The sequence below is a fragment of the Takifugu rubripes genome, chromosome 16, assembly GCF_901000725.2.
Source record: "Takifugu rubripes chromosome 16, fTakRub1.2, whole genome shotgun sequence".
In the NCBI taxonomy this organism is placed as follows: domain Eukaryota; kingdom Metazoa; phylum Chordata; class Actinopteri; order Tetraodontiformes; family Tetraodontidae; genus Takifugu; species Takifugu rubripes.
In genome coordinates, this window is record NC_042300.1 from 12087260 (window position 1) to 12110516 (window position 23257).

Here is a 23257-nt window from a genome sequence, read left to right on the forward strand (position 1 = left end):
CAACAACACAAATATATCCAGCAGTTCTGGAAAGATGGATATTGTGTTATATTATGAGACAATTAAAAAAGGAATCCACCAATGGCAGTTTCCGATTATACGACAAAAACTTGCGTCTATTGCAAAATAGGTTGTAATATAATCAGTTGAAAAGAACTAGGTAAGTCCTTACAACCTTCACTTGTTGGCAAATTAGGAAAGGATCAGAAATAGATCAGATGTCCGAAGATCAAGCTTTTCATCAAAGGACAATGTCACTTAAAAGGTATCCTTTCATCGAGGGGATCGACAGGCAAAATAATTCAAATTTCATCCATCCATTTGTATGGCGTCCACAAAAAAGAGGACGGAGTCTAAAGTTACTGAATTTATTCTACTTTTAAACGGAATTCTGTCTATGACACGGCCAATCCCAACACGTGACGTCATTTGTGAGCGCGGGACCCCGCGCCGATCTGGGACCGACGCCGGAATCGCTTTTGAGTTCTTTACAACTTTCTTAAAATTCTGACCGCATTATCGAAACGATTGTTTGGGAGTGAAAAGGGTCTTCTGAGTGGTAAAATGGAGACTTATGACGCTCAGGTAAAGATGTGTATGTTCGATAGCCGTTAGCTGCCAGTTTAGCTAACGTTCTAGCTTCCTCGCTGTTTACGTTGGTTAAGCAGCTGTTTATCTCCCTTAACCAGCCTGCGTTAAAATACAGGTTTTATTTGGCAACTATTGTACGGGGGGGGGGGGGGGGGTAAACGATTCACCCTTGGTAATAACTACAAAAGAGGCAATTTGCCTCTTGCTGCATCGAATATGATTTTTTTTTTTTTTAAACAGATTATTCCTCTTCATCCGTTTGATTTTAATTCTCTGCCTCTTTTTTAAATCTTTGAAAATCGTCGGTAGATTCCCGATTCGCCCTCCAAAAACAGTTACATTGGGAGCTATTACCAACCGCCTGCAAAGGTGACGCCCACGCCGGGACACCTGGATTTACCTGCACGCTCGGTCACGACGGAGCCGCAGATGCCCATAGCCACTATTAACGATGAAGGTATAAAGACAAGCCTGTTTGTGGTCACAACAGCGAACTAATGGGAAGGATTTTTCCAATTCTTCCATTTGTTTCTTTTTAATTTCCGGTCAGCTGTGGTCAACGCCCTGAAGAACCTCCAGCGAAAAATCAGACAGATGGAGCTGGAAAAGAAGGAAACGGAGACAAATTACCAACGGTTGTCCCACGACGTTACACATCATAAAGAGGGCTCATCTAGTCGATCAGTGGCCCACCAGCCAGGGCCTACTGGCAGTGCCAGGGAAGGTAAGGGACGACGGGGCTGAGGGTGGAGGCCCCACGGTTTTCTTAGATGCTTTTGCAAGATCTGTCTCTAAATGGGCTGTTTGTGTTTACAGAATATCTCTCAAAGTTGCAATCTGTGGAGGCGCGATGTAAGATCCTTGAAAAGCAGCTCAACCGCATGAGCAAGATGGTTGAAAATGGCAACAAGGAGCGAAAGGCCGTCATAGAGCAACAGGTATTTTCAAGCGAGCCAAAAGAAAGTTTACAACACCATTTAAAATTAGACCATAAATTATAGTGATTACATATGAAGTCATTGTAGATTGTGACTGACTTATTCATTTATAATGTGTTACATCCAATAGTCTTTACTACAGAACCAGCAGCCAAGCAGCTCAGAAATCAGGACCCAGCATGAGAAGCTGGAAAAGCTTGAGACCGAGTGCTTCAATCTGAGCAGAACACAAGCGCTAGCAGAGGTGATTCAGCCCGTCGTGGTTCGTATGAACACCGAGAACAGGAGCATCGCTTCACTCCCATGTCTTTTTCAGACAAAACTGGCCAGCTTAGAAGAGAAACTGCTGAGGGAAGAACGTGAACGTCTGCTTGTGCAGGAGAAAGCGGACCAGGTGGGTTCAGTGTGTCCTAATGTTCCCTCACGCAGTTCATTTTCCCTAAAATGGATCTCTGATAATGATGGATTGTTGCTCCACAGCTGCAGAAGGAGCTGGACACAAACCTCCAGGCATCTGCCCCAATCACAGCGGAGGAGCAAAGCACACCGAAAACAAAGCCCACCAGAGTATTTTTTATTTCCAGTACCATTATTATTATTTCACGGAGGTGGCAAAGGTGACATCAGCTGTTTTCTCCCTCAGAAAACCCCTCTGCGCTGTCAGGGGCCTTCACCAAGTGGGCCAAAGCCCAAGAAAATGCCTTTTGTTGCCGGAAAGGTAAAAGAAGAAGAAAAACTTTCCAAGTTGTTTGTCTTTAAAACCCGTTGGTGCTGATTGGCTGTGCCCCCCCCTCTCCCCGATAGTCGACCAGCCCCAGCCATTCAGTTCACGCCAACGTTCAGGGCATACTTCACATGATGAAGCACCACCAGCCCTGGCTCTGTGAGCAAGTGAGCGCCCTGCACAAATCCACAGGCGGAGTCAAGAAAAACCTCTGGAAAGAGTTTTCTTCCGCTGCTCCGAACCCCTCCGCCGAAGAGCGGAACCAAGCAGACGGGTCGCCGGGCCTGCTCTCCGACCTGCTCCTGGCTCTGCAGGACGAGCTTGGACAGATGAGTTTGTGCGTGAGCTGGGTTTCCTTAAAGATTAACGTGCAGCCACTTGGTAATTTAATCGATGCCGTTCTCAGCGAGCATCAGGAGTTGGTGGAAGAGATCGACGCGACCCAACGTCGCGAGGACAGGGAAGACTTGAAGTTGGAGCTGGAGAGATTGGTCACCAGGATGGAAGAAAAGGGAGCGCAGATCACAAAGCTCCGCAAGCACTGGAAGATGGTATGTTGTGAAATTCAAAGCACATTATTCCACTACACGGGTTTCAGTTGTAACGCTGTTGTAATACTTCTAGAGCGCCAGCTATTAATAGATTTGGAAATTACCTTTACGGGTCACAAGTACATTTATCACCTGACTTTGATGTGATGCAGGAAGTTTCCATTGTTTTTGCACAGTTCCAGAATTTAACGCAGGGCCAAAGAGGCCACGAGGGACCCGTTTCCAGGAATAATGCTTTTAGGCCACCTGTTCCTTCTCCCGTGAATGTGAGGCGAAAAGGAAAAAACAGCGGGCCGACACAAAACAACCTGCGGCTTCTCAGAGAGACACACAGGTTTAGAAACAACTTAAAAGGGGATGATGTCTCCTGGGAGGCATGAGCGACTCTGCAAGACCAGGCAGGCTTTGATACTACAGCCTCCCCAACATTCAGATGGACTCTGGTATAGGTTTTCTAAGCCAACATATTGATGGATTAAGGAAAAGAGCTGCATTATTTAGTAGGTTCAGATCAAGATATTGTGATTTTCTATAATCGTGATATCGATAAGGTCCTTTATTGATACAGGGTGTATTCTCATCTTTGAGCTATTTCCTTTCAGTTTTAAAGATTTTAATAAAGCTTATTTTGTAAAGTAAATACCCTATGGTGCCCTATTTCGTCGCCACTAGGTGGCAGTAGTGTTACAGATGTGGCATACAAACGCTATTATGAACTGTGACGCAGATCCTTTTATAATGGTGCCGTGACATTTAGATTTCACCGTCCTGAGCCTTAGAACTGAGATTTATCGAACGCTTTGTGGGCTGGTTGGACGCCTAAAATGAAAAACCACCACAAGCTTGGAAGCACTGCAGGAGGAGGAACACGATATCGTGACATCTACTTCAGTTCAAATCAGATAGTTTCAACAATGACGGCTTTTTTGCCGTCTTACTCACGGAACACGGACATTTCTGGCGTGGTTGAGGCCATCACATTTGTTCTCTTGTTTGGTCGAGTCTGTGCTGCCATATTAAATTACACAGCATGACTGGACAAAGAAAATCTGGTTAGCGGGGCATGTCAGCACCCCCTTACTCCTCATCCCCACCAACCTGTGTTCTATGCTAACCTGGGAGTGCACGTTTAGCCTGGGGCTGAATTCTAAGGGCTTTATTTGTGTGTGTGTGTGTGTGTGTCCAGCTCAAATTTTGGGTTTTTTTGGGGTGTTTTCCTTAACAACAGGGTGTACCGACTGGAAAAGCACCCTCTGCTTCTGGGAAACCACAACAGCCGCAGAGTAACGTCAGTGCAGAAAAGCAACACATCTCATCCAAGAATTTAGTCACACTCACATCCTGTAGAGCAACAACATTTCTGCAACGCAAGCAGATCCTCGGTGTGACCTTGGAAACTATGTCCTGTCACGTGAACACCAGGGAAACAAAGCTCTGAAAAGAGAAAACAGGACTCGTCTTAAATGTCAGGTTGTGGATCGGTGCTGAGTGGAAAAGACGGATACACCCTTACTTGTTGAACAATTAAACTTTTATTGGTTTAAACACATTCAGACAAACTCGAAGGCAGCACTAGTAAACAAGGCACAAAAAAAAGCTTTGATGGGACAGAAGAAGAAACTGAATAGAATTTTGGGCGTCGTGGCACCTGAAAGTGTCTGTATATGGCTGGATGTGGCAAAGTGGTTTTCTGTCGTACCTGCAGGAAGTTTAAACCACGTGACAGCAGACTGGGTCGGTCAAAAAGCAAAAGCTCGACATGATGACGCGGCAGAATGCAACAGAAAATCACCTCACTGGTCTGAAAGTGCCATGAATCTATTTCACTTTGTGGCGTTTAATTTTCCTTTTTTTTACAAACTACATTAACTGAATAAGGCACTTTTCCATAAGAGGTGCACGGACTGATGAACACATAGAAGCTGAGCCAACGACAGATGCGTCTGTGTGTAACCATGGAAACCAGAGGTGTTCGGACCCGGTGCCATCGTGTGACGCGGCGTCCTTAAGGAGTGTTGCCGGCGCCTCAAAAAGCATCTCAAAGCACCATGATGGGACTGGGCGTATTCTAAATAAGACTGCTGGGAATAAAACTAAAATCTCTCAAATTCTGAAGGGCGAACTCTTCACATGCAGAAAATCTACAGCCGGGTGCCACCAAGGCAAAAGGAACGGGCCAAAGTTAACTCGCCACAGTCGGGTCTTTGGGCTGTAGCCAGGCTAAAGATGTGTTGAGGGCGAGGAACTGGTAAGACATTTAAAAAAAGAAGCAGCATAATGCAAACAAAAACACCTGCACATGAGTTTTTAAACCACATCTGAGTGAATGAAATAGTGTGATTTCTCAAGACTGAATATTCATACAAGCAACTTTTTTTTTTTTTTTTTGGCTGAATCATCAAAACATTTACACGGACAAAGTTACGAATCAAAGCTCGTCAGTGCAATGCTCAATTTCCATGCCAAAACTGAGGACTTTGGCTTAATAAACATCATTTCAAGGCATTCATCAAGCTAGCATTCGGGCTAATCACAAATGTTTGAAGTGGTATAAAAGTGAGTCTAAATCCCCAAGAACAAATGCCAAGCTAGGAAAAAGAAAAAAATAATAATAATCACAATCCAAACATCCAGCATGCCGTAAGAAAAGGGGGGGGGGGGAGCAATTTCAAACAAAATAATCACTCACAAGCTGCTACAAGCATAATAAAGACTTCTTCATTTCACTTTCCTCAAGCTGAAGCCGAGACAAAAATAGAATATGGCCATCGACAGGGACAAAATCAGGTTTGGATCACAGTTAGCAGCAGGCTAATTAGCGTCGTTAAAGCAAGTTTTCGTGGTTCGGTTGCTGCGTTTCTGCACATGAAGCTGCTTTGACTAAATCAGCGCTGTCAAACACACTGTGCTCCTTCACATATAAATACTCATGAATCCGGGCCCCCGCAGCCAGCAAGCTTCTAAAAGAAGGGGGGCGTCGAATTAAAGCACTCAAACTTTCTGCCCATTTCCCAAATGGAGAGAACACCTTCACACCTTCACCAGCGAGGAGACCACAGGACCGACACACTGGTTCCATCTAAACTCCAAGGGGGAGAAACGATTGCCTTCGTCAGTCCAGCTGGAATATTATCTTTCTCACCGATATCAGCACCGCGATACAGAATCATTGTCAGAAACGAACCGGCCCGTGGGCCTTGATTAGAGAAAGGATTCTCCCTCATCCACACATCTCCTTACTGGACATTAAAAGGCACTTCACAGCTGTTCACCTCAAAAAAGTGCACGGCATGTTCTTCAACTCACGAGTCGCACTACATTATCTACACTAATAACTAATCAGGTTTGAAATATTCTCCAGTATTCTTACATTCCGGCCAGCAGGCCCATTTTCACGTGCTAGGTGGAGACATTATGCTAGCAACCCGTTTGGGAAGGTGACGACTATCAGGATGGTGGAGGAATTTGACTCGTGGTGCGTTGCATGGAGCTGATCTATGGCAGCGGCTGTATAGGGCTGAAGCCTTCCAGAGAGGAAGTGCAACACAACAGACACGTCTAAACGCCAAAGCAAACGACTAAAGCAAGCGATTACCTGAGGGATCGTCGTATCCCCTGCTGACACTAGATGATAGGGTGCGTTCCCTTCCACCACCACCCCCCACTTACTTTACATAATCCACGAACAGATATACAATATAACCCACTAACGGGGAGGGAGGCCAGAAAAACTGCCTGCAATTCAACAGGCTAAAAGCAACACGGAATCACCGCGGCCGTCGCATTTAAAATGAACCTTAAACTCAAACAGTGTTTCGAAAATGGCGTCAATTCTAACGAGGTGCAGCGGACGAACAGAAACGCTGCCGTTTAGTTAATATTAGAAGGATGATCCAGTTTTAAGTAAGGAATCACAAGAGGAGCTGCGAATAACACGACCGCCCGAATTGGTTAATAAAAAAGGTTATTTTCCTGGAATGACTAACAGCAGGAGGTGGGAGTAGCTTGTACAGGATGTGATGTAATCCACACGTTCAATATGTGGCGTCAGATATCGGATCACTAGAGATCACTTCTGGCGTAAGAATTTCTGGAACTTGAGTTAACCACAGGCTCGCATTAGTCGGGATTTCTAGGACGGGATCGAGGTGTGGAAACCCTGGTTTTAAACACTGTTTGAGTCTGTTGTGAGGAGTGAGTGTGGAAGGGGGGGGGGTCTTCTCTGGAAGGTTCTGATTGGTGGGGGTGAGGTCGGAGGCTGCTTCAAAGGGTGTGGTAGTTACGGTCCTTGGACTTGCAGAACTTATAGAGGAAGAAGATCACGGCCTGGAGGCCCAAGACCAGCACGATTCCACCGATGAAGCTGGCGGCGTCGAACGTGTTCTTGTGGGGTTCGGGGCTGGGGGCGACCGCCGTGGTGCTGGTGTTGGTGGCCGCCGTGGTGTTGGTGGCCGCCGTGGTGCTGGTGTTGCTGGGAGCTGTGGTGAGAGACACAATGGAGATGAGGATACGGCGGCGTTGCGTAGAGCCGCCATCACCACGTCTGTGGGGCGTACCTGACGTAGAGGTCGAAGCAGGAGAAGTGGCGTTGGGGGTCATGGGGGTGCTGGTGGAGAGAGTGGTGGTGTTCTCTGTAGGGGGGGGGCGTAGCAAGAAGACATGTTTTATTTAAAGTTTGGCTTGTTTCACGCCATTCTTGAAGGCTTAGCTTACAGCACAGCCAGGCACCTGCGAGTAGGGAGTCGGGGGTGTGAGGCAAGTTATCTATAGCTTTAAGTTTAATCTTCATCACAGATGTCCAAAATGGCGGTTTTATAGAAAGGACACTACATATTCAAATAAAAAAATGCAAAACAGGATAATTGACACTGCAGGACAGCTATTAGGACGAGTGCATTCGGAGTGTTTCAGTCCTGACGTGGCAGGTAAGACTACAGTGGGGTAGAAAAGGACCGGTTACCTGTGGAGGTGGTGTTAGGGGAGGTGACAACAGTGGTGGGAGCGGCAGTGGTAGTGGGAGCGGCAGTGGTAGTGGGAGCGGCAGTGGGAGCCATTACTGTCGTTGCTACTGCAACCGGACAGAAAAACCAACACCAAGACGAGGAGAAAGCAGGAGACACCGACCAGAGACAGAGAGAAAATGGACAACCCTCTTCACGTAGGTTAAAGCGCAGGTAAATGTGCAACAGACACCCGAGTTAGTCAGACGAGCGCCGGACCACAAGGACCCACTGAGGTGGCTCAGCGGGGCCCGTCCCACCTGATGCGAGCGGCCGCCGGCCTCGGCACCTACCTGCACACGTAGCGTTGCTGCAGTCGTCTGTTGAACCGGTGGCGTTGACACAAGTGATGTTTGCTGGAAGAGACAAGAGTCACGAGGTGAACAGATGACCCACACAAACATGGCGTGCATTCCAGTCTCTGCTGCTCCTGTCTAATGGACTGGACTTCACTCCTCAATCATCAGCTGGTCTACGGCTAAAAGCTGAGAACTGCGTCAGCCTTGTACCAACAAACAGCCTAACCCCCCCCCCCCACACACACACACGCACAGACACACACACAAACATTACGTGTTCATTACAAAACCGGATGACAAATTAACCACAACAGGAAAAGGACTTTGCTCTGTTGTAACGTCTCCCCTCTCCAGACACCAACCATCGCTTGACTCGATTAAAAAGGCCAAACGTGACCTCTGACCCAACGTGGCGATATCCACGACGGCCGGAGTGTCGGCATTCAGAGCCAGACTTTGATCTCATTTTGCTGCCGTTCCATCTAAGATGAAGACCGTGTGATCCGACAGTGTAATCCATATCTGCCCCACCCCCCCCCACCCCCTCCAGCGGGTCAGAGGGATGTTATCTCACAGGCAGCTGTGAACATTTGGACTCACTCACACCCTGTTTCAACATGACGACATTTCTTTCTTTTTTTTCTTGACGCTACAGATGAGTGCGACAGCTACAAGACGCCACCCTGGGTTTAGCAGCTCGCAGCCCCACAGGCGTTGACATTTTAACGCAGCCTTCTTGTACACGTGCCAAGATTGAGGGTTTTTTGGTTTTAAATGTGGGCGATGTTCACACCAAACCCGAGCGAAGGCAACAGCACTGTTCGACGGGCTCCTCCTGGGCCACACTTACACACGTGTGTGGTATGCAGTCGCTACCGTTGCAGCATGGCTGCCACATTTTAGGACGTTATTTTCAGCTCTGCTGTTTGGGGTCATTTTACAGAATAACCGCTGGATAAAAACATAAACTTTAAAGCGTTTAATGGGGATTGGTGACCTTCTCGTTGGACAACTGAATGATGGGGAAATGTGTTCGCACTGAAACAAACTGCTCATCAAAGATTCAGTTAGACCACTGGAGTCGGCATTTCGATGTGTGTTTAGTTTAGTTATTTTATAGTTGTCGAGTAGCTGAGATCACATGGATGGAGGAAAGGATTCTACAGGGAACCTAAACAAACCTGTCCTATCTCCTCCTTCCTTCTGGTCACTCCAGCATCCTGCCACACATCCCAGGGCTTCCTCTCCCCTTCATCTCCTCCACACGCCTGTGCTCCACACTAAATATCCTAAAATAAAGCCTTTTTTTCCCCAGGACCTCTTGTGTAAACACAACACTAAGGAGGACAGGATCCTTCAAGGAGCCTGTATTTTACAAGGAGGACACTTTGAAGTGACAAATCAGGGTGAACAGAAAGTGGTTGGCACTTGAAACGGAGCATGTGCAGCCAACGGGAGGCTCAAGAGGAAATCACTCATGCATCTTTATCGCACCGACCTTTGAAAAGAGAAAGGAAACTCTAATCATAAGAGGATTCCCAAATTAGGCTGAAACACACGTTCTCTCCAAGGTGCAAAAGCAGACCGATATGAATGGAAGCCTGACAGTGTGGCGCTTATGTGCTAAACTAAGAGAGAAGTGAGAGTGACCGACCCAATGAATTACAGTAGAAAAATCATTAACCTGCTGGGTATCCTGCACTTCCCTGTCGCCGTGGGGGGCAGGAACGAACTCCCAGCAAGAGAAAAGACAGAATACGGCTCGACCTCTGGGGCGATGATGCCATTTAAAAGTTAGTATCACCTGCCATAAATTCTCCCCATACCCAGGGATCATGTGTCCCATGGATTTAGCTGTTTGGACAATTTAGGACACACAAAGGCGAACCTGTGGAGATACTCACATGAGCACTTCATCCACTGACAATCTTCCATGGCTCCGCATGCATCACATTGCAGCGATGAGCACCCATCTGCAAAAGAAGTCACATTTCAGAATTAGGCACGAAAGCAGAAATAAAGACCACTTCCTGTATTGGAGGGGGGGGGGGGGGGGAACGAAACTAATGCTCAACAGATGTGGAGATTTGCCATCTACTTCACATATAATGTTTCACAATGAGGGAGCAAAGGCGGCTTGTTGTGGTGAGCTCGTTACACAACAAGTCGATCGGGTTGGTGATACTTGATCAACTGGATCTGACAAGCGGGACTGGACAAACAGTCCTGTACCGTGGGGGTGTGGGGGGGGGGAAATCACAGGATTTGTTAAAGATATCACATCCTTCTTGGTTTCAGGTAACCAAGCTCGCCAAGGCTAACCCGTTAGCCCGGCGTGTCATCTCAAGTTTGACTCGCCAGCGTGGAAATAAAAGTTTCCCAAATCATATTTTCCAATATTTGTTGCACAAACAAAACACCGGCGACTAAATTTTAAATAAGTCCAGCTACCCCCACAGGAGGGGTAAGAAAAACGACGCGGGGGATTAAAAAAACAACCCACGAACGTTCGGGGCGAGCTGCGTGGGCACTCGGCTGAAGCTAACCACTAGCTCCGGTCGCAAACTTACCTGCGTCCGCGGCGCTAAACGAGCCCGTCAGAGCTACAACTGCGGCGAAAAACAGCACCTTCTGGAACATGACTGCGGCCAACTTATGGATCTGGTCTGCCGACTCGGGGGGAGATTGTAACCGAGGAGAAACGTCGAGAACGAGCCCAGTTTCGTGTCGTCGATGCTGCCGTTCGTGCTCCGCAGGCTCCTTCACTTCCTATCTGACAGGTCATGTGGCACTATTTTATTTCTGGGAGGGGAGAGAAAAGTGAACGTGGGCTGGTAAAAGCCAGGAAAAGAGGCGGCTTCCTCTCAGCCCTCCCCCCCTCCCTGTTTTACGTCAGTTGGCTGTTAAAAAAAATTAAAAAAAATAAAATAAAATCACTCGATTTACACCGAACAGCACCCGACCCGACCACATTAAATAACGAAACCGTGTCAGGTGAAAAAAAAAAAAAAAAGATATCAATGCGCCATGAACAACCTGGCCCGGGTTGAGACAATTTTAGTCATAAAAAGCTCGATATAAAACACATTCATTCATTAACTGGGTGTGCATTAACTTCGTGTGCATTTAGCGTGCACGCTTAAAATTGGCATTATTAGATCGGGGGAAAAATATGTGAAAGATAGAATTTCATGAAGACCACAACTGTTTTACTCAATAAAGCTATAAACAATGGATTTATTTTATTTGTTCCGGTTTAATTTAATCAGTGTCAAGGAACACAAATCTCAGGCAACGAAACAATACACACCCTCTGGATTATAAACTTAAAAGTGAACATCAATGAAAGATTTAAATCTGTCTGGCTATGAAAGTACACCACAATCTATAACTTTACATTCAGATCTCAGCAGTCCCAAAAGGTCCCTTCAGCCTCCAGAACAATGGCGAAAGAAAAGTCTGGCTATTGCATTAAATCACAGGTAGATCGAAGAGATTTAAATATGTCAGAATTAAAATTCAAGCGCTCCACAATCTATAACTTTACATTCTTCCGTGGGCCTTTCATTGAAAGTCGGGATCTCTTCCAGTCTTTTAAGCACTTCAGCACCTTCGACCACTTGACTTGAAAGGAAATTAAAGTCATTAGATGTAAAGTATATTTATGGTAGATGCGATGTTATCCAATATTGTGAAATTTAACAGCTCTCAAGTTCATCATACAAACCCAAAGGCAACATAGGTCAGATCCATCCAGGGCGTCGGCTCAAGGGTGATATAGAATTGGGATCCATTGCTGTGGGGACCCTTATTGGCCATTCCAAGAATACCTCGTTTCGTGTGAGACACTCCAAAACATTCATCTGACAAGGGAAATGTTCCATTATGTGAAGCGTAAATTCAGCAAAGTGCACACAGTGATTAGATGAGCATCTTAAAAACTGAGAGCCCAAAAGGATTTTATTTCATTTCAACTGTTAAATGGCCATAATTTATTGGAGATTTTTAAAGTGTTTTGATTCAGCGACAGCCTGACTATCGATTGAGCGCTGAAGGATTTGGTTTGATTTAAAAAACAATTTTTAACTGTTGAAAGTGAAGGATGCTCATAAAAGAGAAAGTTTTCTATTAGTTTCAATGTTATTAGTATTGTAGGTACAGAACAGTGCATTTTTCTGATTTTTACATCAAACATTTTACCTTCAAATGTTGGCCCATAGATTGATTCACCCCCATTTCCTTTCCTTTCTGGAGAAATGTCTGAAAAAGACACGTTTATTATTTTACTTTTTAAACACTATAATGTTAGAATCTATCTGAACATCCAAATCCTTTAAGAAAATCAAGTATTGCAACAGAAAAAAGTTAATGGCGGCCGAGCAAAGGTGGCGGAGCGGCGGCAGGTGGTGGCTGCCTCTCGCGGACCTCCAAAATGACATTTAAAAACGGGTTCTGGGCAGTTTCTGCCTCAACAGGCCTTTAGTTAATGAGCTGAGAGGTGCTGTGGGACGTCGCTCCTTTCTGTCTCTGCGACAGTTTGAACTCGTTTTTGTCCAATATCTTTTAACCCAATTTTAGCAAAAATTCACATAAATTTAAAAGTCACAATCGTGCGTGTCCTGTGTTTGTGTGTGTAATGGGGGCTTCTGAACATATACAGTATTTATTAAATTGGGTAATCAGGAATAGCCAGTCCCAGCATTATGAGGGCAGGAACAGGCTAGCGCATGAGGCACACAGTCATAATTTCTTGGAATTGTCTAGTGATGATTACTACCGAGCAGCATGGTGGTGCACTGGTTAACGTTGTCACCTCCTAATAGGGAGGTTTCAGGTTTGAATCCTCCTCCAGAGGAGCTGGGGGTTCAGGCTTCCCCCAAGAGTCCAAAGAAATGGATTTAGGGATGAATTGGCTACTGTAATTGACCTGTGAATGGTGGTATTTTGGACAGTTTGAACAGATCTGTACCTCCTCCTTGGACCCAACCATTGGGTACCACACGATGAAACACTGAGTCCTTGTAGCAAAGTTGGATGCCGCTCTCTGTCAGCCCTTGTTCTCCAGTGCACAGAGCCTCAAAGTTCTTTGAAGTCTTGGGGCAAAAATCTGAAAAGAGCTAAGACACAACAATCACTCTTTCTCTTTGAGATTCTCCTAACCAGCTATTCATGTTTACGTGCACCTGGAGAATGTGTGTGACAGACTCCACACCTCAAACGTGAACCTCCCCACGGACTCTCCTCCTATCGCGATATCCATGAAGACAAACCGATGCTGCAATTAAACAAAGGCTTTATTTATCCGAGACGCGTTTTATGCAGTTGTCATCAAAGTGCTGTCGACTTGCCCCAGTTTCTTTGAGGTGTTTGATGTAAAAATCCTCAGTGACGGCCTTGTAGAAAGACTGTGGCCGATCAAAAGTGAAGCTGAACTGATCCTTGGCCCATTTGATCAGATCCCTCTCATCACCAAGAAGAAGGTTATTCAGAAAACACATCAGGCTGCTGCTATACTGCCAAACTTCACCACGCAGCTCCTGGAATCACAGGTCATGAGTGAAAATTCCTGGTTACTCGCCATGACAGACTTCAGCACTGTTTGCTGTTTGAGTGCTGAGAACATTAAATATTCTAGGTCCATTGCCAAGATCATCATTGTTATGTCTTCTTTCATGGTATCCTGTTAAAACTATATTGTTACTCAGACCCATTTATGAATGTAAAAGTATGCTTTTTTAAGCTAACATGTAAGAATTTATTTTAATGCATGAAATTTCCCCAAACCACAATACTACCATGCACTACACACTAGTACTGCAGCACAAGTGATCCAAATTTACTACAGTCCTCTCCTTTGCTTTGTACATCAGTTTTATTGGGTATTAATCTGTTTTTGAATCTGTAACTGGACGAGACAAAGGACTTGGTCATGTACCTAGATTGCAGGTTCAACCATTGGGGTGCGCTTTGCATGTGTGAGTAAAGGATGGGAACACACAGAGGCCAAATTCACAAACACTGAGCGTGTGTGTAAATGTAACGAATTAAAAATTGCGTCACGTGACTTACCCTTTTCTTGTTGCATAGGTATGTGTGCCAGTCGAATTCAAACAAAGGTTTAATTATGGGATCCGAAAATGCATCCGAAAACTCCAGTTTTAGTCCCTGAGGTCCAAAAACTCAAAATATTGATAACGAAACAAGTATGGTTCCATAATATATTGAAATGACCGTGAACATCGGGTTACCTCTGCAATGCTTTTGGCAACATAGAAATTGGGTTCTTTGATTGAACCTACGATTTCTATATGTATTTTTGATTCCATGTGAAAGAGATGCGATTAAACAACGTACGACTAAAACACCTTTAAACACCGCTTCAAAATATAGTATTTACTTAGTACTACGCAAATTAAATCGTTTGTCTCGCACTTTTATCGCACTTCCGCTAACAATTACTATCAACATCCGGTATCCATAGTAACGATGTTGACGCATCTTAGCTGGTTAGCTAGCTAGCGGGAGCCTGTTTGTAATTAGTTAATAAACCCATGAATTTAGATTTGTTTTTTCTTGTTAAAAAACGCCTTTGGCACTTGTGATAAAAATAAAGGGTTTGTGTGACACATGTGCCTATATATACATATAAACTAAATTGTAACAGATGCCATATAAATAAAGACTGATTGATTACAAATTTAAAGACATTTTTATTCTTGGACCTAAAAAGAAGAAGCAGCCCATCATCACTTCAGCAGGAAACCCTGTGTCAGGTTGTCTTCTGCCTCCTGCACAAAGCATGAAACTCCAGTATAAAAAGCTCTGCCTGCAACTTCCACCACCACAGCCTTGAAGTCTCCACAAGTCGTCTCCTGAGCAGAAGCACCAAAGACAGTCATGTACTCATTCACAAATCCTATTTTCCATTTTTATTGTATCTGACATCTGGGAATGTATCAGTGTCAATTATAGTTCATAACTGTTTCGTCATTATTGTGAAAGGATTAAAGTCTAAATGGGTCCTGCTCGAGACAGTCATTCTGTGTCTGTATGAGATTAAACCTGAGGCAGCTTCCTCTAATACACCGAAGAAACAAACGTTGGTACCTCCACAGCTTTCCCAGTGAACAGTGATCCTGTGGCTCCACTTTTAAATGTCCGGGTCTGGTTGAGCTGGATGAGACCTTTGTGAAACTGAAGAGCTACTCGCGCAGTTACACCTGAACCAGTGGGACTTCGGTCCACCTGAGGACATGTTTACCCTAGTTAAAGCTGCTTCATTCTGAAGCTCATTCGACCTTGTGCAAATAAAATGGTGGGGGTTTTCCCGGCACTATTATCATTAAGTACCTGAGCTTCTGCAAACACACAGATATTAGCAGTGGGATCAGTGGAATAGTTGTCCTTCCCATCAGTAAGGATTGTACCATAGAGGAAGGCCAGATCATCACTGACTGGGTGGGACAGCCTCACCTAGGAGAAATTGTTAAAACTGGGAAATCATTTCAAGTTATAAAGGCTTCCTGCATTCTAAAGAGCAGGCTTCAAAACCTGCACTGATTAAAACATTACCTGTCTGAATTATTTAAATATAACAAGTTCAACAAAAATGTATTACACTTGCATCGCATACATATTACTACAATGAGCTTACCTGGGATTTTACAGCACTGGTTACTGCTGTGGCTACATCTACGAGATCACGGGTCTTAGACTTGGTCACATCAAGACCAAACCTCTGGGCATCTACAAAAGCATAGAACGCTCCTCCATAGCTGATGTCCACTGTTACATCACCATAACCTTCCACTTTTATCATCACATCTGCAGGAAAGGGAATTTTTAAGTCCAGCAGGTTACAGAACTGTGCTTTCCCAGCCAATTTAAAGGTCCTACCTGTTGCAAATGCAAATGCTGGCACACTGAGAAACCTCACTCCTCCTGTTTTACCGTGCGAGTACTCTACATACGCCCTCACAAGACCACAGGGACAGTGTATGTTCACTTGCGTCTCTGGTGACTGTGGTTCTTTCACCAGTTTATAGTCGACTGCAAAGCGGCCTAATGCGATGACAGCGTGCCCACACATGGTGCTGTAGCCTTCATTGTGCATGAACAAAACTCCCAAATCGGCCTCGGGTTTCTCACTGTCCACAATCAGAGCGCCATACATATCATAATGTCCTCGCGGCTCAAACATCAACACCCTCCTAAGGTGGTCCAGCTGTTCTCGGACATAACGGCGTTTGGCCAAAACACTGTCACCTTTGACATCTGGGTAGCCGCTGAGAATAATGCGCAAAGGCTCTCCGCCTGTGTGCATATCGACCACTGAGAGCTTGTCTCCATCATGAGGGGGGAGCTCCATCTTGGTGCTAAATTTAAAAAAGGGGGAAAAAAAACGTTTTTATTCCATCATCATAGCATAAACCATATATTAACAATTTTAGGAATGTACAATTTTATATTTGTTTTAGGTGGGCAACTTAAATTCTGGTAATGTAATAGTCCTGAAACCTTTGTACCCCATTTATGATTGTCAGCAAAAGGAGCTTAATTTAATACAAATGCATTTAAAGTCTACATTGAACTGACAGCTCGCCAAATAAGAGTATCCCTCAGTGAAAGCCAAGAGTCTGATGGGTGGCTTGCAGATTAAAGCACTGTAACATTTAATAAAACAGAAAAACTGCAGAAATCAAAATGGTAAAAAAAATCAAAAAAATCAATATGCTCTTGAAAACTTACGTGTAAATGAAACACCGAACTTTAGTAGTTAAAATAGAAGAATTACTAAAGATTGAAAAACTTTTGCAGAGGACACGTCGGGAACCTGAAGGCGAAAACGTTCCCAGCAGCGACACAGAGACTACGGAGCGTTAGAAGGGACATAGAGAGGGAGAAAACTGCGATTGAAAAACCATAAAACATCAGTGTTATTTAACGAATGACCAGTTGAATTAATGCTTATTCTATGGAAAATAATGACTCTTAAGAATACATAAACACAATATAAGGAAACAAGAATACGAATTAAAGATTATGGCAGGGGTTTAATCCAAAATGAAAACAGCAACAAATGTAGAGATTTCTTGCCGCAAACGTGTAATACAGATGTCCGTTTTGATGACGTCAACAATGCGTTACCAGCCAGACCACGGTCTACAAATAACTTTCATTCATTCATTCATTCATTCATTCATTCATTCATTCAGTCAGTCAGTCAGTCAGTCAGTCAGTCAGTCAGTCAGACAGTTAGTTAGTTAGTTAGTTTGTTAGTTAGAGTTCCAACACATCTACTTCCGGTGAAGCAGGCGCTGGAAGATGACGTTTGTGTTTGCGCGTCAAATTTTGAATGAATTCGTTGGCTGTCCGATTTCCTTTTCTGTCTTTGGTAACGGTATTCCTGGCGGTTATCTTGAAATTTAAATAGCCATTGTAGGTGCATGATATTAATTATAACTACTATACATCTTAGTTAGATTTTAATCATTGTTTCAATGTCGTGACATCTCATGCCCAAACTAATCAGCCTAAACTGAGGTCCGGAAACTGCCTCTGCTTTGTTTTGAGTGTGACATTGGCGGCTTTCATAGCGTTCATTCACTTTTAATCATGGGTGTTCATGAGTTGTGGTCAATCATCGAACCAGTTCGTGAATCGGTGCCGTTGTATAGTTTAAGCGGAAAGACGCTGGCAGTAGACCTGAGTTTATGGGTGTGCGAGGCCCAGCACGTCCAGGCAATGATGGGGAGAGTCAACAAACCACATCTGAGGTAATTGTTACCTTCATTTCTTACTATATTTTAGTCCTTTAAACTCTTCTCCGTTAATCCCTTGTGACGCTTCTTTGTCCAGAAACTTATTTTTCAGAGTTTCGTCTCTAACGCTCATGGGGATAAAGCTTGTTTTTGTGATGGAAGGGGAAGCCCCTAAGATCAAAGCGGAGACAATGAGTAAGAGGACCCTTGCGAGATATGGAGGTTTTAAAAAGACCAGCAGCACGACCAGCACCGGCAGGGGGCGCTTTAAGGCTGTGCTCAAAGAGGTTATTTGCTCCTGCCCTGCCCTGAGTCAGTTATTGCCCCTAGTTGTGAGATTTGCATGCTTATGTGATTTGTCCTACCCCCTTAGTGTGCTGATATGTTGGACATACTGGGAGTGCCTTGGGTGACTGCTGCTGGGGAGGCTGAGGCCATGTGTGCCTTCCTGGACTCACAGGGCCTGGTGGACGGCTGCATCACCAATGATGGAGATGCATTTTTATATGGAGCCCAGATCGTGTATAGAAACTTCCATACAAACAGTAAAGTATGTTCATGTAAAATCATATAATCCAGGCAAAACGCAGGCCTAAAGATAGACGATGTCAGATATTTGAATCATTGTAATCTGGAAACTTGCTAAGAGATGCGCATTCAGAACAATATCAACAATATCAGATGATGTGGAGTTCTCTCACCACATTCCAAGCGCATGTCCGAAGTTTTTAATTCTGGTACTTTGTTACGAAATATATTTTCTCTTTGGACTTGAATCTACTAAAATTAATTCTGTAGGACCCTCTTGTGGACTGTTACAAGACTTCACGGGTGCAAACTGAGCTTCATCTCTCCAGAGAGAATCTGGTCGGTCTGGCTGTTCTCCTTGGTTGTGATTATATCCCAAAGGTACAGAGTGGTAAAGAAGAATCAAAATGATGCCCCAATAAAAATTTATGGAGCTGGCCTGTGTTAAATATGCACTAAATATTCCCTTATGGCACTCTTCCATAAGGGAATACCAGGTGTTGGTAAAGAGCAGGCCCTGAAGCTCCTCCGGATGCTGAAAGAACAAACACTTTTACAATGGTAGGAAACACGCGCTCCAAAGGTCCTGCTTGTTTTTCCATTTTGATTAGTTTTATCCAGTCTGTATAACAGTGGCGTGTCTCGTTGCCCTTCTCTACTTGCCTCAGGTTCACCCAGTGGGAAGAGCAGAACTCAGGAACACCAGAGGTGGTTTTAAAGAAGGTTGCTCATTGCCCTGTTTGTCACCATCCTGGTGAGTGAAGTAAAACGTTCACACATGAAATGATGTAACCGATTCTGCGTTATATCTTTGTAACACATCCTTTTTACCAGATATAAAAGTGGTCGAAGTAGAAGGCCTGTTTTTGGTAATTACTCAGTGCTTGTGTTTTATGCAAACCAACCAGGGTCTGCAAAGGCACATGAACGTGGTGGCTGTGTTCTTTGCAAAAGCCATCGCTTCTGTCATCCTCAAGACTTCGACTACGAGTGTCCCTGTGACTGGCACCGCTATGAAAGGACCCGCCAAGTCTCGTCCTTTGAGACAAATATCAGGAAGTAGGTGGAATAAACTGTAAAATAAACCAGTTTTATTTTGATTGAAACAGAAATGTACACATATGTAAGAGAAAAGAGCACATGAGGCAAAAACAAGTAGTATTGTATTAAATTCATGGTTTGTGTCTGTGCGCACGTGCCCGTGCGTGCGCTCTGTGTGTTTGTCCTTCAGGAAAACGATGGCAAGCCCACATTTTCCCTTCACAAAGGTACAACGGTGTCAATAGGCAATTCTTTAGTCTAACAAAACAGCAGCTTTGATAGTTTTACAGCCTCGTACAATTGCATTTTTCAGATAATTTCTGAGTTCTTGATTTCCAAGGATAAACCTGTGTCGCATTTCAAGAGGAGACAACCAAATATGTTGTCGATGCAGGTAAATCCATTTAAACCACCTGTCCAGTCTATTTACGCAGCTCGTTGCCTGTTTCCGCTGATAAACTTTTAAATCTCTTCCAGAAATTTGCCCATGAAAAGATGGAGTGGCCCAAACACTACACCAGTGAAAAGGTTTTAGTCTTGCTGACCTACGCAGAGCTGATGAACAAAAAATACGGCCGAGATGTTTCCACCCAAATCAAGCCCCTCAGGTAGAAAAGAAAAAACTGATGAACTTCTCCGAAGAAAAGCTTAATCCGCACTTTCTTCTGCTCGTAAAAGAATCCTGAAATCGAGGGTGAGGAACGGCGTCCCCTGCTTCGAGATCGTCTGGAGAACTCCAGGTCGGTTTTAATCACATGACTGACGATTGCGTTGACCTCAACAGCTTCCATCATTTTTGGTTTTGTTGCGTTTGGGGGGGGGGGGCACAAGAAAACATCCTGTGGGTTGAGTGACGCGACTGATGCGACAAGTGGAGGTTCGGGTGTGGGGGCTGCTCGTCACCGGGGAGTCTGTTAGTGATTTGATGTTAGGTGGGGTTCAGAGGTGACATGTCAGTCACAACTTCTAGGTGCTAAAGCTGCTTCCTCAACAAACTGGGATGTCTGTTATATCAAAGTCCAAATCACTAACAAGCAAGTCCCACCTGAGCAAAGTGTTAGCTTTTAGCCCAATCCAAATGGTTTGTTCAATATCTTAAAGAAGCCCAAACTCGACTATAGCAGAGCGATGATCCTGCGGATTGGACGAAACAATAATCATGATTATGGCAGCAATAATGTATTTATGGCTGATTTAAACGCGCTCGTGTTTGGCAGAACATTATTCGTTCCCCGATCAGCAGCCGGCAGAAGATCATCACGAGGTGAGGACAATAGAAGAGGCGACTCTCTTCCGTGTGGCCTTTCCAGAGGTGGTGGAGAAATATCTGAAGGACAAATCAATGGCTGAAGGAAAAAAGACCAGAAGTAAGATGCATGTCATGAATCCTTGTTTTGTTCATTTGTGCATGCATTTATATTAAGTTTAATATAAATGTCAAATGAACCGTGTAATAAACAAGAGTGGGGCACAGGCAGACAGGACAGGACTTCCCACACTGCTGACAAGGGTGTCCTGATCAAAGGCATCAGGGTCTGGCTGCTTTTTCAGGGTTGTCTATTGCAGCAGTTCCAACACCTGAAAATGCAAAAGTTTTGACTAGTTCACACTAAAGGCTTTGATGCAGCCAGGAAGTGTCTGTCTCACAGGCTGAGCTGCCACTTTATGCAGGTTGAACTTGCCCCCCCCCCCCATCCCCCCGTCCCCCCGTCCCTGGGTTTAACTTCCTGATGTGCAGCTTTAGCACTGAAAAGACCTTGGACTAAAACGTAAACTCAGTGGGGTGAAAGTCTCTAAATTCATGCTTGTTCTGAAATGATAAGGAATGTTTCTATGACTTGCTGTTAAGCTTTTTTTCCCCATTCTTTTAATGTAACCTGTCTCTCCAACTGTCCCTTTTCTGAGCCTGATTCCACCTCCTTTACAGGTAAGAAATCAAAGTGGAGAAAGGAGGCACCGTCGGATCAGATCTCTGATGATATTTCAGAGTGCCTGGCTAAGCTGAGTCTTCAGAATTCTGCTGCTCCTCCTCAAACACCACATCCTGTCATTTCAAAGACAGATGAACCAGTATTCGTGGACAATCCACTGGACCATGACTGGAATCTAAACAAAGGTCAAAGCGGTATCGACCAGCACCCCTTTACTTCTGTGGCCTCACCTTCCGACTCTGCTGTCATCGATGCTCTCCACCTGAGCAACATTGACTGGGATGCTCTGTCCTTCACGTCCTCTCCACCTGCACCGTCGGCCGCTCAGGCCAAGCCAAGCACAGAGAGGCAGAAAACCTCACGTGGTGTCGAAGAAGCAGACTCCAGCTGTGCTGCTCAGCTGTGCTACACGGAGCGCTCTCTCCGGGAGAGGCTGCTCCTCAAAAACATGGCTATCGCTGCAGACCAGGAAGAAGCATGCGAAGATTCGAAACAACGGAAAAATAACAATCCCTCTTCTTCCCCAAACGTAGACGGACATGAAGAAGTTCCCACAAATCTTGGCAGAATCAACCCACTCTCTGATAATATCAATTGTGCATCAAGTAGCCAACTTTCAGATGCTCCAAGGGTGAAACACAGGGAGGCGCCTGTAGCACAACCTTCACGTAAGACCAAAAACCTTCATAATGGCCGCCAAAAGCCTCCTCGGAAAGATCAATTTGTTACAAAATCAGCTTCATCCTCAGGTGCACAGCATTGCCCTGACCCCAGTCAAAGCTGGAAAAACCTACCAAGGATCAAGAGCAGCGTTTGTGTGAGCGTAGATTCATCCAGTGAGGACAGTGACACAGAGAACCGGCAGATTAGGCCTCAAGGAAAAGCTAGAATTAAGCCTGTAGATAAGATCAAAGCTAACCTTTGTTCAGGCGTGGCTTTGAAAGCCATTTCTGGTCCTACACCACCATCGAAAGCAGCTTCCCCTGTCCAGCTACCCAGGGTCGAACACGGCTGCAGTCTGGAGATCAGGACAAACATCATGCCTGTATGGGATCAGGACAAATCACCCGCTAAAGTGAACAGTGATGCCTTTCTCCAGGATCCAGCCTCGCCCGTGGTCGCGACGGACAGCGACGATTCCGTGGTCTGTAGCGAGAGTCCGCTGCCGCTGGCGGAGAGGCTGAGGCTCAAATTCCTGAAATGAGGATCGTATCAAAGACTGCGTCCCTTCTAAGGAAAATTGATTTCATATCAGTATGTAAAAAAAAAACCATTAGAATGTTTATGAATATTCCTATTTGTGCTTGAACTGGTTTGTGACTGAGGTAAACTGCATGTTGTGTATCTGATGGTGAAGATGATGCTGGGCCTTTGGTTTTACAACGGTGGTTTCCTTGATCAGGAGTGAGGCCTTACACACCTTTTTCAGACATGAAAGGTCTGGCAGGAGGTTGGTGACAGCTGCATCCTCTGCCCAAATAACAAGAGTCTCATATTAGGCCTTCAAATATTGGGTCTCCTATTAGGGGCTCATGAGTCCTACATTAGTTCTTAACATCCCCCTTTTGTCTTGTCTAGAAAGCTTAAATTTTAATTTGCGTGCGGGTTTCTCTCCTGACACTTGTCTTCAGATTTTTAAGGTTATCCTCGTTGAACAATTGTCCAGGAAACGTTTTCCAGTGTAAAAGTTTATGTTTCATATTACTGACTTGTTTTTGGTCGCCTGACTTCCAGAAGAGGCGAGCAGATCTGTGTCGGGGGGGGGGGTGATGATCTCAGCCTCACATTCATGGATCAGCCCGATCGCATCGAAACGATAATTATCGACACGCAGGCTCTAAAGACTATTTCCCACAAAAAGGAATCTAATTATTTTTCTTTCTATCGCATTAT

At 44.8% G+C, this 23257-nt stretch overlaps 5 protein-coding genes across 8 annotated transcripts; 2 read left to right on the plus strand and 3 right to left on the minus strand.

Moving 5' to 3' along the window:
• The first annotated feature begins 366 nt into the window (after positions 1-366).
• On the plus strand, positions 367-3444 carry cep57l1 (centrosomal protein 57, like 1). Of its 2 annotated transcripts, none has more exons than XM_029849229.1 (11): positions 367-585; positions 901-1048; positions 1142-1315; positions 1408-1529; positions 1672-1773; positions 1846-1923; positions 2010-2096; positions 2173-2247; positions 2334-2590; positions 2660-2804; positions 2981-3444. In XM_029849229.1, the coding sequence occupies exons 1-11, from the start codon at positions 565-567 to the stop codon at positions 3182-3184; spliced, it is 1413 nt and encodes a 470-aa protein (XP_029705089.1). In that variant the 5' UTR covers positions 367-564; the 3' UTR covers positions 3185-3444. The 2 variants fall into 2 exon arrangements, with proteins under 2 accessions (XP_029705089.1, XP_011615953.2); XM_011617651.2 differs by having other exon boundaries at positions 372-585; positions 1660-1773.
• Positions 3445-4316: 872 nt separating this feature from the next.
• cd164 (CD164 molecule, sialomucin) lies at positions 4317-10921 on the minus strand. 3 transcript variants are annotated; one of them, XM_011617649.2, is made up of 6 exons: positions 10674-10921; positions 10008-10076; positions 8098-8160; positions 7765-7869; positions 7361-7435; positions 4317-7282 (listed from the first exon to the last, which is right to left on the minus strand). In XM_011617649.2, exons 1-6 carry the CDS (start codon positions 10741-10743, stop codon positions 7068-7070), a joined length of 597 nt encoding a protein of 198 aa, XP_011615951.2. In that variant the 5' UTR covers positions 10744-10921; the 3' UTR covers positions 4317-7067. The 3 variants fall into 3 exon arrangements, with proteins under 3 accessions (XP_011615951.2, XP_011615950.2, XP_011615952.2); XM_011617648.2 differs by having other exon boundaries at positions 7765-7872; positions 10674-10917; XM_011617650.2 differs by lacking the exon at positions 7765-7869 and having other exon boundaries at positions 10674-10920.
• Positions 10922-11347: 426 nt separating this feature from the next.
• ppil6 (peptidylprolyl isomerase (cyclophilin)-like 6) lies at positions 11348-14573 on the minus strand. Its single transcript, XM_003976656.3, has 8 exons — positions 14352-14573; positions 14173-14268; positions 13452-13640; positions 13316-13378; positions 13073-13220; positions 12304-12363; positions 11831-11966; positions 11348-11727 (listed from the first exon to the last, which is right to left on the minus strand). The coding sequence occupies exons 1-8, from the start codon at positions 14427-14429 to the stop codon at positions 11616-11618; spliced, it is 882 nt and encodes a 293-aa protein (XP_003976705.1). The 5' UTR covers positions 14430-14573; the 3' UTR covers positions 11348-11615.
• Positions 14574-14793: 220 nt separating this feature from the next.
• Positions 14794-17291, minus strand: l3hypdh (trans-L-3-hydroxyproline dehydratase). Its single transcript, XM_003976655.3, has 6 exons — positions 16852-17291; positions 16000-16478; positions 15758-15927; positions 15454-15576; positions 15211-15348; positions 14794-14975 (listed from the first exon to the last, which is right to left on the minus strand). Exons 2-6 carry the CDS (start codon positions 16469-16471, stop codon positions 14850-14852), a joined length of 1029 nt encoding a protein of 342 aa, XP_003976704.1. The 5' UTR covers positions 16472-16478; positions 16852-17291; the 3' UTR covers positions 14794-14849.
• A 117-nt stretch (positions 17292-17408) lies between these two features.
• Positions 17409-23217, plus strand: gen1 (GEN1 Holliday junction 5' flap endonuclease). Its single transcript, XM_011617647.2, has 13 exons — positions 17409-17879; positions 17962-18151; positions 18238-18414; positions 18663-18773; positions 18880-18953; positions 19061-19146; positions 19301-19451; positions 19624-19660; positions 19747-19827; positions 19911-20041; positions 20112-20173; positions 20651-20800; positions 21361-23217. The coding sequence occupies exons 1-13, from the start codon at positions 17719-17721 to the stop codon at positions 22566-22568; spliced, it is 2619 nt and encodes an 872-aa protein (XP_011615949.2). The 5' UTR covers positions 17409-17718; the 3' UTR covers positions 22569-23217.
• The last annotated feature ends 40 nt before the right edge of the window (positions 23218-23257 follow it).